Source organism: Cheilinus undulatus, linkage group 23 (genome assembly GCF_018320785.1).
Source record: "Cheilinus undulatus linkage group 23, ASM1832078v1, whole genome shotgun sequence".
NCBI lineage: Eukaryota > Metazoa > Chordata > Actinopteri > Labriformes > Labridae > Cheilinus > Cheilinus undulatus.
The window spans coordinates 9,849,638-9,865,482 of NC_054887.1; the positions used below are offsets into that span (position 1 = coordinate 9,849,638).

Sequence of the window (15,845 nt, forward strand, 5' to 3'; positions counted from 1 at the left end):
TTAGTCTGGCTGAAATCATACTCGTCCTTTGTTTTTGCTACATAAGCATCAATGAAGATGCTGAATCAAAAAAGATGAATGCTTCTTCCTCCTCTTGGCTCATGTTATAATGGCTCCTGCTTCGGCTCTGATAGCCTGCATGGATGGGGTTTTATAATGTATAGGAGAGAATCCCAAAAAGAGAGCGCAGAGTGAGGCAGTGTGATGAATATGGTAGTCATGTCTGCTGGGGTGTAACGTTGATTAATTACTTAAAGGTGCTTCGAAAGCTTCATGGTGATTACAGCCATTTCTTATCCAGAAGGGAGATAAGGACAGGCTTTGTCATGGACAGAATTGGTATGCATGCTCTGGGTCTATCCTAATATTCAGATTATAAACATGTCTCACTCCCCAGTCTTCATTTAATCTCATGGTTGAAAAGTGTGCAGTTGCCAACATGCTATTTCACTGGGGCGCCTGCCATCTCAGACCAATGCTTATTGCTTCACTGCTCCAAATCACACACTCACACATGCAGACACACCCTATATGATGCTAATGTGTTGGTATGATGATGCATTTTGCACATATTTCACGCTGACTGTCCTTGATGCATGTGAATGAGACCACCTCACACCCTGATCTCCGTGGATTTCACCGAATTAAATGTGCTGGTAAGACAACGGTGCTGTATTGATTGTGCCTGGCTGACACTCTTGAGAGGAAAAAAAAAAGAAGAAGTAGAAAACAAACACGCACACACACATGGACTGCCATCTGTCATGGCTGTCGGCAGCCTGGACACCATCTTCCTTAGCAAATGGGGCAAAACACACAAAATAATAGACTGAGGGAGACACAGGGAGACTAGTAGAGGAGCTATTGCCCGGGGAGCTGAAGTAAACCAACGCTTATCATTTTGTCTTTGCCTGGGAAGCAGTCTCTACACTGTTAGATTGGCCGTGTTGCCCGTGGTTCACAGATGGGACGGGCTTTTAAAGGTGCCGGTTGTCCATCAACTGCAGAATGTCATTACATGTGTGCCAGCCGGCGAGGAAGGTGACGCCCGGTTTTAATTAAATCCAGGAAATGTGCAGGAGAAGACGGCATGGTAATACAGCGAACATCATTAATAGTTGGAGACGTATCTCCCTGTTGGATCAGTGTGATAAACTGCACTGTGTGAGTCAGAGATATCACAATCAGAGCCGCTTTTATTTTCCAAGGACGACGAACGCACAAGGAAAATGACTTGCATAATTGCTGCTGAGACATTTCACTGTGATCACAAAAGATATCTTTTCTTTTGGGTTATTTTCAGTGTTTTGTTCATGACATGTGTGGGCTTTGGATGTGTTTGTCTTTTGTTTTCTCATGATGCATTTTAAGGAGGTTTAACATGTCTGTGCTTCAGATTCACCACACATTACATAAGCATGAAAAGAGCCTTGGAAAGAAAAACAGTGTACAGTAGGCTGCAGCTCTCAGATGAGGATCATGATAAGATTCTGGTTGCTCTGCTGTTTTTTGCTATACTGTACTCTTTCTGTTTTTAGTGAGGCTCCCACATTGTATGCATTTCCATTATCTTTTAAAATTTTCTTTTGCAGAGTCACAGAGAAACTACAATGATACACCTTACTTTATCTGCTACTAAGTATTTCAAAGTACTTATACAAAAAAGATCATCTGCAGCAACAAAATCACGGCCAATTATCTCTATATAGAGCACTCATCAGCTACACTTTGTGGATGGCAGTTCAGGTATACGATTGAACCATATTCTACAGCAGTGGTTCCTTTTTCCCTGTGTCTGAAATGCCCATGCATCCATCTTCATCCACATCCGGAGCTGAGTCACGGGGGTGACAGGCAAAGCAAGTCCACCCAGACGCCCCTTTCCCCAGCGACACTTTTCAACACCTGCTGGGGGATCCCGAGGAGTTCCCAGACCAGACAGGATACATAATCCGTCCAGCAAGTCCTGGGTCTTCCCCAAGGTCTCCTCCCTGCCAGACGTGCCCATAATACCTCCAAAGGGGGTAGAGGCCAGGAGGCATCCTGATCAGATGCCTGAACCACCTCAACTGGCTCCTTTTGATGTGAAGGAACAGCTCCCTCGGGATGTCTGAACTCCTTACCCTATCTCTAAGGCAGAGCCCAGCCACCCTCTGGAGGAAACTCATTTTTGCTGCTTGTATCTGCAATCTCATTCTTTCAGTCATTATCCAGAGTTCATAACCACAGGTGAGGGTTAGGGGTAGATCGGCACAATGCCTGCAGTACTGCCCCCAGATACCTGAACTCCTTCACTTGGGGCACGGACTCACTCCCCACCCAGAGGGAGCAATCCAACATATTCTGGGAGAGAATACCTCCACCTCCAGGTTTGGAGGTGCTGGCTCTCAACATCATTACCACAAGTGCTTGCAGCTGCCATTGTCACACGCTGCATGACAACTGATATGATTGAATATCGACCCCATTTATTGTGTGTTTCACGTGGCTGCTTCAATGTTTAGAATTTCTGGAATACTTTATGACACAGGGTTTTGCACCACTTTTTAACCGCTTTTCTTCCTCATTAGGTCATAATCTTGCATTTACAGAATATGGGGGAGAACAGTTAGTGTTAACATTCCTGTTGAATGTTGGTTTAACTGGAAATATTCCTCAGTGATGGTGACAAGTGACAGGAGGAGGACGAGGATGAGAGATCAAGTACCGTAATGTACTTAGTTGGTGCAAAAATGCCATATAGTGAAAACAGACGGTACTAAAAGAGCAACAAAGCTGCATAGAAACTGCTTATTGTGGACTTTACTGAATGAAATGGAAATTGCCACACAAGAAGACGGTTTCAGCGTTTTCCTCTTGGGAGATTACAGAAACACATGTATATGGAGCAAACTACACTCTGTATTTTACTGTATTTAATAACTGTATTATGATTTTAGTTTATATGATTTTGACAACCTCAGAGCAGGCAACCCCCCCCCCCTTGGATGTTTGGCATCCTGCTAGGGGGTCCCAAAACCCAGGGTGGGATCCAGTGTGTTTCTGCATAGATTCATAGCTTAGATGCAACAGAACAAATCAGGTTTTAGGACTCAAATGCCTAAAAAAGTCACATACAGCAATCTAACTTTTCTAATATTATTCAGACCAAAGAGAGGAATATGTAACTGTACCAGGAGCCTTTCAAATCAGCCACAGTTGTCTTAAAATAGTCATGGCATGCAACTCAGATCTCTCTCCATTTGATTTGGTTTCTAAAAGAGCTTGTGGTTGGAGCTCCGTAATGCCTGCGGTGAGCCAGGTGGTGGGGGTGTTGGTGTGGGTAGGGGAGGGGGTTTGAATCTTTGAAGCTGACCACACAACAAACAGAAACAGTCACTTTGTGCCAGTAAAAGTTTTAATAATTGAGTACACCACCTAAGAAGCAGATGGCATGTTTTCCTTTTGGCTGTGAGTTATTAATGATCCTGTTTGAGATGTTTTAATGTACTCATGTCTCAGTTAGATAACAAATGCTTAAATCAGGGTGGTGAAGATGATTATATTTTAATTGTTAAACTTTTAAAAGTTTTAAAAAATCATTCTGATTTGTTAAGCTCATTGTAAACTCTTGACTGCATAATTAAAAAGACACAGTATAAGTTCATTACAGCAGAATGACCGTTTAAACAAAAAAATGAGGAGTGTATTACAAGGGCTGCTCAATTTTTCATGTGCTTTATCCTGCTTTATAGGTTTGCATGATATAAAGAGAGTAAGCAAAGTGCAACCATCTTTCAATACTGCAGTAACTGGATGAAGTGCAATAAAAAAACATCACCCAGGGATGTATGGATAAGAAGCAGCTACACTCATGGAAGATTAAACTGAATCTCTCGTCTGTTTGCTCAATATATTGTCTTTTCTCTGACCTATTGCAAAGGCAAGTAGTCATGAATCAATCGTACACAGTCTTAGGCATTAGGATAAACCACAAATCCAACCTTAATTTGTTCGATAATGATGTAATGTAATGACAAGGATGTCAACTGTCTTATCAAAATTTGGAAAGATGAGCACATTTATAAAATGCCTTTCACCAGTCACAAAAGTACAAACATTTACAAACTTGTAAATTTGTGCATGGACGAGAGGGGCTTTGCCAGAGTTTCAGTTTAATGTGTGACTATGTTAAATTGTGTCCCAAAAAGCCACATTTTACAGCTCAGAAAAATCATAACCTGGTTAGCAAGAGGACTGCTATTTAAACGGTGGAGCTAGTGAAGGATCAAACTCATGCTGAGGCTGGTCTGGACTTGGAGAGGTGCAAAAACCTTCTCAAAACCTTTTTCAGTAAAGAAATGCTGTCAAGATCTGATTTAAGAAACTGCCACCATAGCTACATTCAAGCTAATTGCTACACCAGCTGCCATTGTACATACTGGCTTTCAGTATAACTACACCCGCCTGTCACTATCGCAAACTCATGGCGAAGTAGCTCAGGAGAAGAGCAAAAACAGTTTTTCCACCATGAAAAGCTTCCATGGTGGAAAAGCCATTCTGTGCTATTCTCTTACTAAATAAATGTGGTCCAGTTCTGAAAAAACTGTCGCTATACTATAGCTACATCCATGCTAATCACTCCACAGGCTGCAGCCATTACTGCCGTTCAGTACAAATAAACCCTGCCAGTTGCTACTGCTCATTTTCCTCAAATGATGATTAGTCAGGGCTTGTTTTCAGACAGGGCAAAATCCTTTTCCATTGGAGCCTTGCAAGATGGATTGGCCTGATGACAGACATGGAATCTGGCCAATCCATCTGCTTTGCAAGGTTAGAAGAAGTGACCTGTTGGTCAATCTCTGATTGGATTTGATGGTCAAATGTGATGGAAAAATGCTGACCTATGCCTTGGAAGAGTATTAGCTGGGGACCCCTGGTAATTCGTAATCACGCTGGATGTCTGTGTGTCTGCCTAGAATGATTCTAGGGCAAATGACCTATTTCACCATATTTCAACACACTCACAGTTCCACATGTAATTCTAATCCTGTGCAAATTTGCATCTTTGTAATTTAGGATGGTAATTATGTTTTTGTATGGTCCATGCGGCTTCTCGTGGGCTTTTTTCTGATCGGAAAAAAATAGTAGTGGCACAGGTAACAACAAAAGATGCAAAAAAACAAAAAAACAAAAAAACATTGGTATTGGCATCTGCCCTAATTTTCACATTCTGTTCATCTCTGACTGCCACGATAGCTGCATCGATGCTAATCTCTTCACCAGCCACCACTGTTTGCAGGCTTGTGATTGCTGCTACTAAACCGCCTCTTTCTCCTCAAATGGCTCTAATTGGTCTGGTCACGCTCTAACCAGGAAAAAGAAATGCAGCTTGAAGCTTTGCAAAAGGGATCAATGAATTAACTGGTCAATGGACTTGGCCAATCCACTGCTGTTGCAAGGTTAGAAAAGCTGACAGGGTTGTTTTCAAGCCCAGTTAGATATATACTGCAGATACTGCAGTCTAATGTAAGTAACTACGATGATGTGCTCAATACTTATTGGCAGGAATAAAAATGTGCCTATGTTACTCTACATGGCACACACAGTGCTTTGTTAACTGCAGATATTGGAGTGTTAACCACAGCTTATTGGTTATAGTGACTGGTGATGTGGCGCATTACTTGTTATCTACCAGTCATGTATTTTTCAATAAAACTCACAGGGGTGCTTCAACATCAACCCACAATCTAATTTCAGCTTTAACCAAAAACAAACCAGAGGGGTTGAAAATGGGCTATACCAACTGTGTGCCTACCTGTGGCTGATCTGTGTCCCCCGCAGACTGGACATGGTTTCTTCCAGATTCTGCCGCAGGTCAGCGATGTTCTTCACCGTCCTCATGCGTCTTGTCTCTGGATCCTCTCCTGCAGACACATTTCACATGATTCACTGATGTGTTTGGATCCTCACTCTCTCATACAGCCAGCAGTCACTCATACCTACAAAGGCCTAAGAGGCAACAACATGAAATCTAAGACATGATTTGGACACATCTGACATAAAGTATTGTAGGATGTCACCGAAAGCCTCAGTAGGGAAACAAAATGATGGTCGATCATGATGACAGGCAATGCGGGTGCAACATCCCAAAACCCTCATGTTGACGATCAGGAAGCTTTACAATGACTCAGCCTGTCAGGCCGCACCACATGCACTTCTCTTCATCTGAGGAGTGGATACATTATTTTTACTCTGTACTGACATTTTCCCTTCAGGCTCGTGCAGAAATGTCGTGCCATGACACCACGCACTCTGTCAGTTAGTCCAGGACGTAGTCGTGCCTGTGAAAGCAAAACTCTGTCAGAGCTTCCGAGCTTCTCTGTCAGACTCATCGGAAATCACTGCCACTTCAGTCCAACGTCCTCATACAGTGATGAAAACACATCATATGCTTCATGTTCCTCACAGCGCCTTGTTTACGCATGAAGCAGTGGTTTCATTCAGGCTTTTTGTGAAGGAGTGCTGCTAATAAGCTCATGGTGGGCAGTGTTTCATAACTGCGAGCTGCGGGCACACACCACAGAATCCGCCTGTCTGCTCCAATTAAGCCTCTCTTTTAGCTCATCAAGCTAGCCTATAGCCGCAGGCGAGTACCACAGAATGGGTAATTAACAAGTGGCATGAGACGTAGAATGGATGCCGGTCACACTCGTTTCCAGCTTTAAGGTGCTTTCAGAAGAAAACTGTCTCCATGGAGGAGATGAATGAGACAGCAGATCTCGTACAGTACACTATATCAGTGACAAAGACCGTGCTCCTTCACTACGCACCGACTCCTGTGCTGTAAGAAAAGGATGGTCGATACATCATCAGACTTATCAGTAGATTTTCAAATGGATTTATGTGTGACTTAATTTTGTCTCCATCAATATTGTTTCTGCTGATTTTGATAAAAAAAAAAAATAATAATAAAAAAAGATATTCGCTCAAATGCTCAGTAGAAAATGTTTAGAGTAAGAACTGCTAAAACAAATATTATTATTGACCACAAGATTATTTACTTACATTTTCTAGAATAAAAGGAGGGTAATCATTGTATTTATTTGGTTGTGTTAAGGAGAATCTATATAATTAGTAGGGCAGTGTATTGAGATTTTTTAATAGTCTTTGTCAGAAACAATCTAGTAATACATTCAACCATTTCTTACAAAATGGATATACAGTTCTGCTCTGCTCAAAAGATGCTCCCTGGGTTAGCCAAGCAGCATGCTTTGACTTTCCAGGAGGTGCATAGCTAGAAACTCCAATATAGGTAGACACACTCATGACAATGCATCTTGAATACAATGACATTAGTTCAGAAGCATTTAATCCATATCAGCATGAATCTGACTATGAGGGTGCAACAAGCTTGTGCTATAAAGGAGGCGGCTGGGGTGGAGGAGGTTAAGCTTTGCCAGCAGCAGCAGCAGCGTGGTGCATCCACATAAATGAGGCAGGGATTAATGAGAAGGACGTCATATTTAAATGGGCCGCTGTGTTTAGTGAAAGAGCTGTGATTGGCTGTGAAAGCTGGGAGAGGATGATTGGGATCAGCTGGCTTTTAGCTGATCACAGCTAGGCGTATGACTTCTGTGTCCTGAACCTATGCTAAGCTTCATATCTGTACTGATATTTGATCTTTTGAAGCTAATATCTGCCAATACCAACATCATATGTTTGCAATGTTTGGAAACATGGTGGAACTGGTGAGGGGTGAGGGAAACCCTCACACCTTTGCTGTTACAGTATATACAATACTTTTCCAAATGTTACTAATGAAGTGCAAATTACCCAATATTAGTTGCTAATGACTTCTATTTTTGTTATTGCGGTATGAAATGGGTATCACTATCAACTTATTTTGACAAAATATAAACGCTCCTGAATTCTACAAAATGATGATTCCCCACTCAGACAAGTCATCTCGGAAAAGCTGTCTTGTGGTCATAAGGATAATACTGGCTCTTGCAGTAAACAAACTTTTAAATGTCTAAACTGTAAAAAAATCTGGGCCACATTTTGAAAAGTGGGTGGAACTGGCATGGAGCGAGGGTTCCAAGTGTGTATACTCCAAATTTATGCCCTACATGGTTTTTAATGACCCTTCTACCAAAGGATAAGCTGCCAGTGTTGCAGACTATCTTGCATATTTGGTACAGCTAAAATGGGCCTGTTGTATTGGCACACACCAACGTGCATCACATACACTCAACTTTTCCTGCTTGACCTCAAGTAGTAAGGATCATTATGAAACCACAATGAGGGTGAGGTTGATAGGAAGTAGCGCTGCCAGCTCTGTTCATATCACTAGATATCCCAGAGAATTATGACCTACTCTGCCTCTGATTGGCTTAGCCTCAAACTCTTACCAAGAGTGTTTCAAGTATAAGCCAATAAGGGGCAAAGTGAGGTGGGTCACACTTTTGCCATCCTAGGAGACAAAATGCAGTAGAATCTTGTGCACAACAGGAGATTTAGGAATGGGTGAAGAATATAGAATATAGAGAAAATAGAGCCTTTTAACTACCTAAATATACACAAATGCTTTTGTGCCATTTTTAAATGAAAAGTTGATCAATACTGGGTGTCTACAACTTCCATTTTTGTTGCTGAGGTAGCAAACAGGTATTGATATTGTTTGATTTTACTAGAATCACATCAAAGTTTATTTCTCTGATACTGAGACAATTACGTATTTCCTTATGGGGACAAATATTGAGATATTATGCAGGGAATCAGCTCGCTATTGAATTGAAAAAGATCAAGTTATGAATTGTGATTTATATTTCCCAGCCATAATGTTAGTGACTGAAAATGAGCTCCATCACTACATAATGATTTCTATGTCGAGCAGACCTAGTGTATCTACAACTGGTTTCTTGTGACTGGAGCAAATGGGAGCACTAGTAGTTTGGAGGTCTGAAAAAGCCCCAAAGCAACTCCCACAGCACAGCTCAGCACCCAGAGCAAGAAAAAGGTTAGCTGAGGTGTTTATGTGCAGGAATATGATGCAGGTCAGTGATGAAATAAATAGAAAAGCTGAGACATTTTTCCCAGGATCACTATGAAAATCAATTCAGAGTTAATCCAATGGCTTAAAGATAAACTAGCAAAAATGCAGAGTGTATAGATTTAATTCATGTAAAAATCCATCAACAGGGTGCAACATTATAGTCTGGATTACGCTTGGACATTCAAACAGTCCTCGTCTTTTTTCCCCACAGTAAAAAAAAAATGATGTAATTCGAACAGACTAACACAACACGACTCAAATGTAGCAGATTCTGCACACTGACAGCAATCTTCCTGTTTTAGTGTCTGCTGTGTAACAATGCTCATTGTTAGAGTCAATTTGCTCACGGGGCATAGCAAATGTGGAGAAAATTGCCTCTGTCACACTGACACTGAACATATTTAAGTCTTCTTTCTGAATGAGAATCTCCTTTCTTTTATGCCGTGACTGTTGAAGCTCCAGCTGACAGCCGTGTCGCTCTGAAAGAATGATATTAATGTTTAAACTAGCACATCTCAAAACATGGAGCACAGGGTCAACTGTGCCTCCCTACCATTTTCTTCAGCTGTTGCGCTGCTAAAACCGCATAAAAAACAGAAGGTTATCAGTAACAATCAAACCGGTGTTTGACAAGGAAGCTTTGCTCATTCCTGCTGTTTCAGATCTGTAAGTTGAGCTGCAATAATAGCTTGATTTGGACTCCTGTCCTTGGACCTCTCCTGATGTAAGCACAGGGGAAATCAATTTGCTCTTTTTAAAATAAAAGCATGTTGTCCCGTACTGATAAAACTGCCTCTAAAGGGGCGCAGACTGCCTGACAGCTGGGTTGCATTCTTGGGGGTTAGCATTGCCATCTTGGAGGACAGAGTTTGGTCCCACACTGTGGGGATATAGGACTGGCTGCCCCACACCATCACACTGCATGTTACTCTATCGGTGTAGTAATCAGCGTAGTATTCTCTGCATCATCTCCAAACTTTGACCCTATGATCCAGCTGCCATAGGCAGAATCTGTACTCATCGCTTAACGTTCCTCCACATGTTCAGGTTCTAGTGTTGCCAACACCAGCAAAAACGGGTCTGACAGTGAAGGGCAATCATGGCAGCCCTATGACACTGTCATATCGTCCTGCAAACCTTGACTGTAAATCTGTAGAAGACTCCTACTGTTCTTAAGTGCCCACAGGGTGAGGAAACGATCCTCTTGGACAGTCGTCTTGTTGGAAAGCCCACTTCTGGCCTGTATCTGACATCCCGTGTTATATGGAACCTTTCCTTCAGTTTAGAGATGGTACTAGGGCTCACTCCGTTTAAAGCCACAAATTGGTTTTGCAGAACACCAGCTTGAAGTTGCCCTATCGAATGGGATCAGTCAAATGTGGCATGCAGATTTGGCAGAAAAGATGTGGCTAATTTTTCATGGGCGCAATCCACATACTCAGCTCTGCTGCTCATCCCACAGATACATGTTCCTAACTAATATGGCACCACTTAAAAAGGAAATAAACGAGTTTTACATTGGTGTAAGATTTACTGATAAGAAGTATTGCTACAGCAAAGACACAATCTACCAAACAGATGTCCTTACATTTTGTGCTGGGTTTGTCAGTATTGGTATTGGCTAAAATGAGTGCATACCAGATATCAGCAAAAATCTAATATTGAGCATCCCCAGGTTCAGATCCAGTGGCTCCTTTCCTGCATGCAACTCCCCACTCTCTCATCCCTGTTTCCAACTCTAACCAATGTCCTCCTCAATAAATTAAGGACATTTAAAGCCCCAAAATAAACCTTAAAAACATTGTCTCTATAGCAGAATCTATGGCAAACTCTTCACGAGCTGCCATGGCTTACAGGATAATAGTTGCTTCAACTAAACCCTGACCTAAGCTAGTGCCTCTTTCGCCTTAAATGATGCTTGTTGAAAAGTTAAAAGCAAATCAAAGGTGCTTCAGTTAAATCTGATTCAACTGTGCTGATCGATCAGGTCATTCTCAGACCAGGATCAAGAATAATAGCTTTGCATGATGAATCACACTGATGACATGAAATCTTATGTAATTCATGACATGCAATCTGCTTCGCAAGACTAGTAAGACTCCATACTATCAACATTTTCTGTCATGCTTGACCAACAGGTAACTTTTGACTGCCTAGGAGCACTTTTGCAAGCTCTAACTTGATATGGCACAACTGGTAGGTGTAGACCACTGACACTGGTGCATGCACAGTAAATGCTCATGAATGTCAATAGAGCCACCATTAACTGTAACAAATGTCCTCAGTAGTTTAGTGGGCAGGCAGCACTTATGCTGCGTTCGATTGTACTCAGAACTCGTAAAGATCCGGGTTGGAAATTCTGACTTCCGAGGTAAATGCGTTTTATCGCATAAGCTCGGAAAACAAGGCTGGCCGCAGTAAGCTGATGTTTGTTTGGATGTTTTTCGAGGACCAAAAAATCCTGCTGGGGAAATATATTAGCTACGTGAGGGAGAGAAAGAAAGAGAAACATCATATGCTGTATGACCTGAACGCACCAGCAAGGTGAATCCTGCATGCGTCACTGAGCTTATACGGGCATCAAAGTGAGCTGCCTGTACTGTAGTAACACAAATGCTAAAGTAGACGACACATAAAAGTAAAAGTTGAGGAGAAAGTAACTCTGTTTACCTCTCACGGTGTGCAATGCCATTTTGCTATCACGTCATTCTGACCGACTCGGGCTGCTTGGATCCTACCCGAAATCCCGAGTCAGAGTCCTAAGCTCAAGGGCCGTTCTATTGCACTTTTCTGATTCGGAGGTCAGATTACTCAATCAACCAACCAATCAATCAAACCTTATTTATAGTACTTTTCATACAAGAAAATGTAGCACAAAGTGCTTTACACACAGACAGATAAATTAAAAGATGTTCTTGTGTTTCAAATACATGGGCCAGATGTGGCCATCGAACAGGCCGGGTGGATCTGGCAACGTGTAGTTCCTAGAGCACCTCCTCTTTTTACATTCTTCATACGGGATGGAAACAAACAACCTGGAGATGAACTTCTTGAATGCTAAAAGACTTCTTTGATATTCTTAGTCAGAGTTATCCAAGTTCCGAGTACCATCAAATGCAGCATTAAAGCAGGGGTGTCAAACTCAATCACTGCAGGGGCCGGATTCTGGATTTAGATCTAACCCTGATGGTAAATCATTTGGAAATTCAAAGAAGTAAAAATAATAGGTTTAAAGGCTCAAATCTGAGGTAAAAATTCCAACTTAGTAGTTGAAAAGATCAGAACAAGATATTAAAAATAGAAAAATAATGTTTTTAAAGAGCAGATGTATGAGGAGAAAGTTAAAATCGTAAGTTTGAAACGTCAAAATTTGAGATCAAATTTGAAAACACTACTGTAAAAGTCAAAATATGACTTAAAACTTTAAACTATGAGTCTGATAGGTCAAATTTATAGGATTAAAAAGCCAAAATTAGGAGTTAAAAACGTCAAAATATGAGCTAGAATTCAAAATGATGACTTATTACTTAAATTTAAAACTAGGAGTCTAAAAGGTCAAAATATGATAGAAAAAGTAAAAATTATGAATTTAAAATGTCAATTTATGAGAAAAAAATTAAATCATAAATTTAAAACTCAAAATAAGGGATTAAAAAGCCAAAGTAAGGAGTTGAAAAGGTCAAAATTTAAAATTGGGAATCTAAAAAATAAGAATGTGACATGAAGTCCAAATTATGAGTTGAAAAGGTCAAAGCATGAAATGAGAAGTCAAAATCATAAGTTTGAGTCTAAATCTTGAGATGCAAAATTGAAAATAAGAACTAAAAACATAAATTTATTTCTTTCCCAACATTCTTGATTTTTATGAAATCTTTCTTGCTCTTAACTTTATCAGATTTTTATGGCTTAACAAGGATATTTTAAATAATCAAGTTGGAGTTTACATTATTATACTGGAGGAAATCAGCAGACCTCATACTGGTGGGCCAGTTAGAATACAAATGTGATATGATCTTGCGGGCCGGATATAATCGTTCCACAGGCCGGATTTGGCCCCCGGGCCTTGAGTTTGACACCCCTGACTTAAAGGATTCATGAAACAGTATTTAGTTGTATGATATCATCTGAATCATATAAATGAAGACTTGAGGATTTTAACTAAATCCAAACACTACAACGTCTGCATTCAAAGTTCATCTTGACCTCAATTATACTGCCTCTTGCCCTCTGAGGGTAAAGATCAGTCTGGTATAATTGAGGTCGTGTTTTGTCTTTGCAGAGCAAACACACTGAAGGTTGTGTGAGGTTGAGGAGCTGCCAAATGTTCTTAACCTCTAACCTCATATCAGATGTCTGCTCTACAGTCAGTAATTACAAATCTTTGAAGCCCATATGATCCTTACAAAAGAGGGGGGAATGCACATAGTCACAGAGTGTTCTCGGCCGATGCACAGAAGCTCCTCAATTTATTCCTGTCAGGATGGAGAACATCTGAAATAGAAGTGAGACATTCATGAGAGACGAAAACTCTCCTTTGAAGCCCAAAATGGCATGCCACAGTCGTTTTGTGTTTGGTTGCAGCTCCTGAGTTTTTTTTCTTTTCTGTAACTCTTCTCTTTCTCGGTTCTTCCCTGCTCCTACCCAGCAGGGACCCTTCCAGAAAGATCCAATTACATCCCTATTATACAGTGTCGTGAGGAGATCTGGCCCCAGAGTGTCCATCATGAGCGGACACTTCATGCAACATTGAGAAGGAGCCCTGGGCGTGTGTGTGCATTTACGCCTTATTTTTTTGGGTGAGTGAGCAATCCTTGGTGGTGGAGGACAGATGCTCTTACCTGAACCTGAAGAGAGCCGAGACACAGATGTACCTGAGTCTCTTCAATTTAGCAAAACTAATATTTATTCTGAATACATATTACCAATAAGCAATTTACTCGCTCAGCACCCAAGGGCGGATTAAACAGGGTTAATATGTGTGTAGCTAAATCCTTTGCAAATGATATCCATATGATGTGACAGTGTATAAGAAGGCGCTCTCACTTACAACGTGCCATGTTCTGCAGCTTGGTTAGTGGCTTAGGTTTCAAAGTATGTCAATGTAAATGCACTTTCATGGTAAAATTTTGCATTTCCCCATTCCGACTGAAATCAGCAAAGGCCAGACTATCAGATGGTTCTTAAGATTTTCTCGACAGATCTTCTGGTGGTGTATGGTGTGTTTAGAGTCATCTTTCCCTCTTTGACCTGCTCAGAGGACAATCAAAGCCACTCCAACGTAAGATTGTTAATATTCCAAATTTTCAGCAGAAAGCAAGCACTCTTTGGATTTTCCAGTGGAATGGAACTACAGCCTAACAGAGTGGTAAGTGACTGAAGGAGGAAGCACAACAAACACCGCCATGGCTACAATAGTAAATGCTTAGCATAAAGTCAAATAGGCATCATAAATGGAAGGTCAACTTAAAGTCGAGGGGCTATCCAACATGTCCTGTAAAAAATACCAAAATCAAACTCACAAGGAGAGGAGCTGGACTGAAATTGCTACCATAATAAGGTAGTAGGCAGCTAACAGCTAGTCACATTTAGCTTGACTACTTTGAAGTTGCATTTTATTGCACAAGATCTAGAGTTTTGAGAGTGGAGAGTGGTTGTAAGTGAATTAAACTGTTAGTGTGTGGTGTGTTGTTTCATCATGTTACACAGCAGGCACTATAAAAACAAAACTATTAAATCTGTCATTATTTGTTGGTATTTTCTCAGATTTTCAAAATCAGTGAAGATTTACACATCTTTCAGTGTCCCAGCTTATTTACAGAAATTCACATTTTTCAACATACATTATCCAAAGCAGAATTTTATCCAGTTATATAATGTCACCCAACATAAACAGCTTACTCAGACAATTAACCAAAGAACAGCATCCACAAATGATTCTGGAGGGGTATCTGCATCTTCATACTTCCAAGTGCTCAGCCACTTTAAATGCGCCTGTATTAGATGAGCTGGGTGTGAGAACTGGCTGCTTTTATATGCTTGTATTTCCACTTCAGTGTCCAGAGTTGCAGAGAGGTGAGAAACCACAAAGCATTCATTTGGATTCAAGCTGCCGTCCAGCTCTTGGCCCGGTGAGGCTGTGAAGCAGCCAAAATGTGAGCAGGTCAGTGGGAAAGGGGATGGGTGGGGTTTGGAAAAGGGCAGGGAGCATACACACATGCAGACACACACTTTATAAACATGCATAGAGGATGTAGAACAAATGCTGCATGAGATTAAGTTGACACAACATTATGCAAATGACTGCCATTTGGTACTGAGGTGATTCCACACACAGGGACACCCACAGTGTAGCAGTGGGCGCTTTAGCGCCAGCTCTCTCCTCTTTCTTTCACTAATGCATGTTACCTGGAACTGATGGCCCTAGCTCAAATTGAGGAAACATCAACATAATCAGCTAGACATAACAGTTAGCTCTATGCTTGATGCAGCGCTCCGCCACAAATCAGTCTTAATGAAGCTTTGCCTGTCGCTCATCAGCCTGTCACTATGGCAGCTCTCTGATGCACACTCACACAAAAACATGTCCACATGCGAGTGTACAGCCGTCTTTCTGAATGTGTTTCCTAACAGGCTTTGCGGCACATTGAGGGCTTGTTAATACATCTCAAAGACAACTACTCCCCCGAGGCTACAAATACAAAAGCAGCCATGACAGCAGCTGGAGACTTTGAAGAACAACTTTGGCAGGATGAGAGTCCTTTTAAAAATGTAAATTGCTTCTCGACTATCTCGAAAGATTGCAATCACA

General features: G+C 41.2%; 1 protein-coding gene across 5 annotated transcripts in view; it reads right to left on the reverse strand.

Annotated features, from left to right (window-relative positions):
• nav3 (neuron navigator 3) overlaps positions 1–15,845 on the reverse strand; it is a 340,033-nt gene that overhangs the window by 108,126 nt on the left and 216,062 nt on the right. For all 5 annotated transcript variants that reach the window (XM_041780603.1, XM_041780602.1, XM_041780601.1 and 2 more), the window contains one exon: positions 5,798–5,906. In XM_041780603.1, coding sequence (XP_041636537.1) covers positions 5,798–5,906 — 109 coding nt within the window. The remainder of the gene's footprint in view (positions 1–5,797; positions 5,907–15,845) is intronic.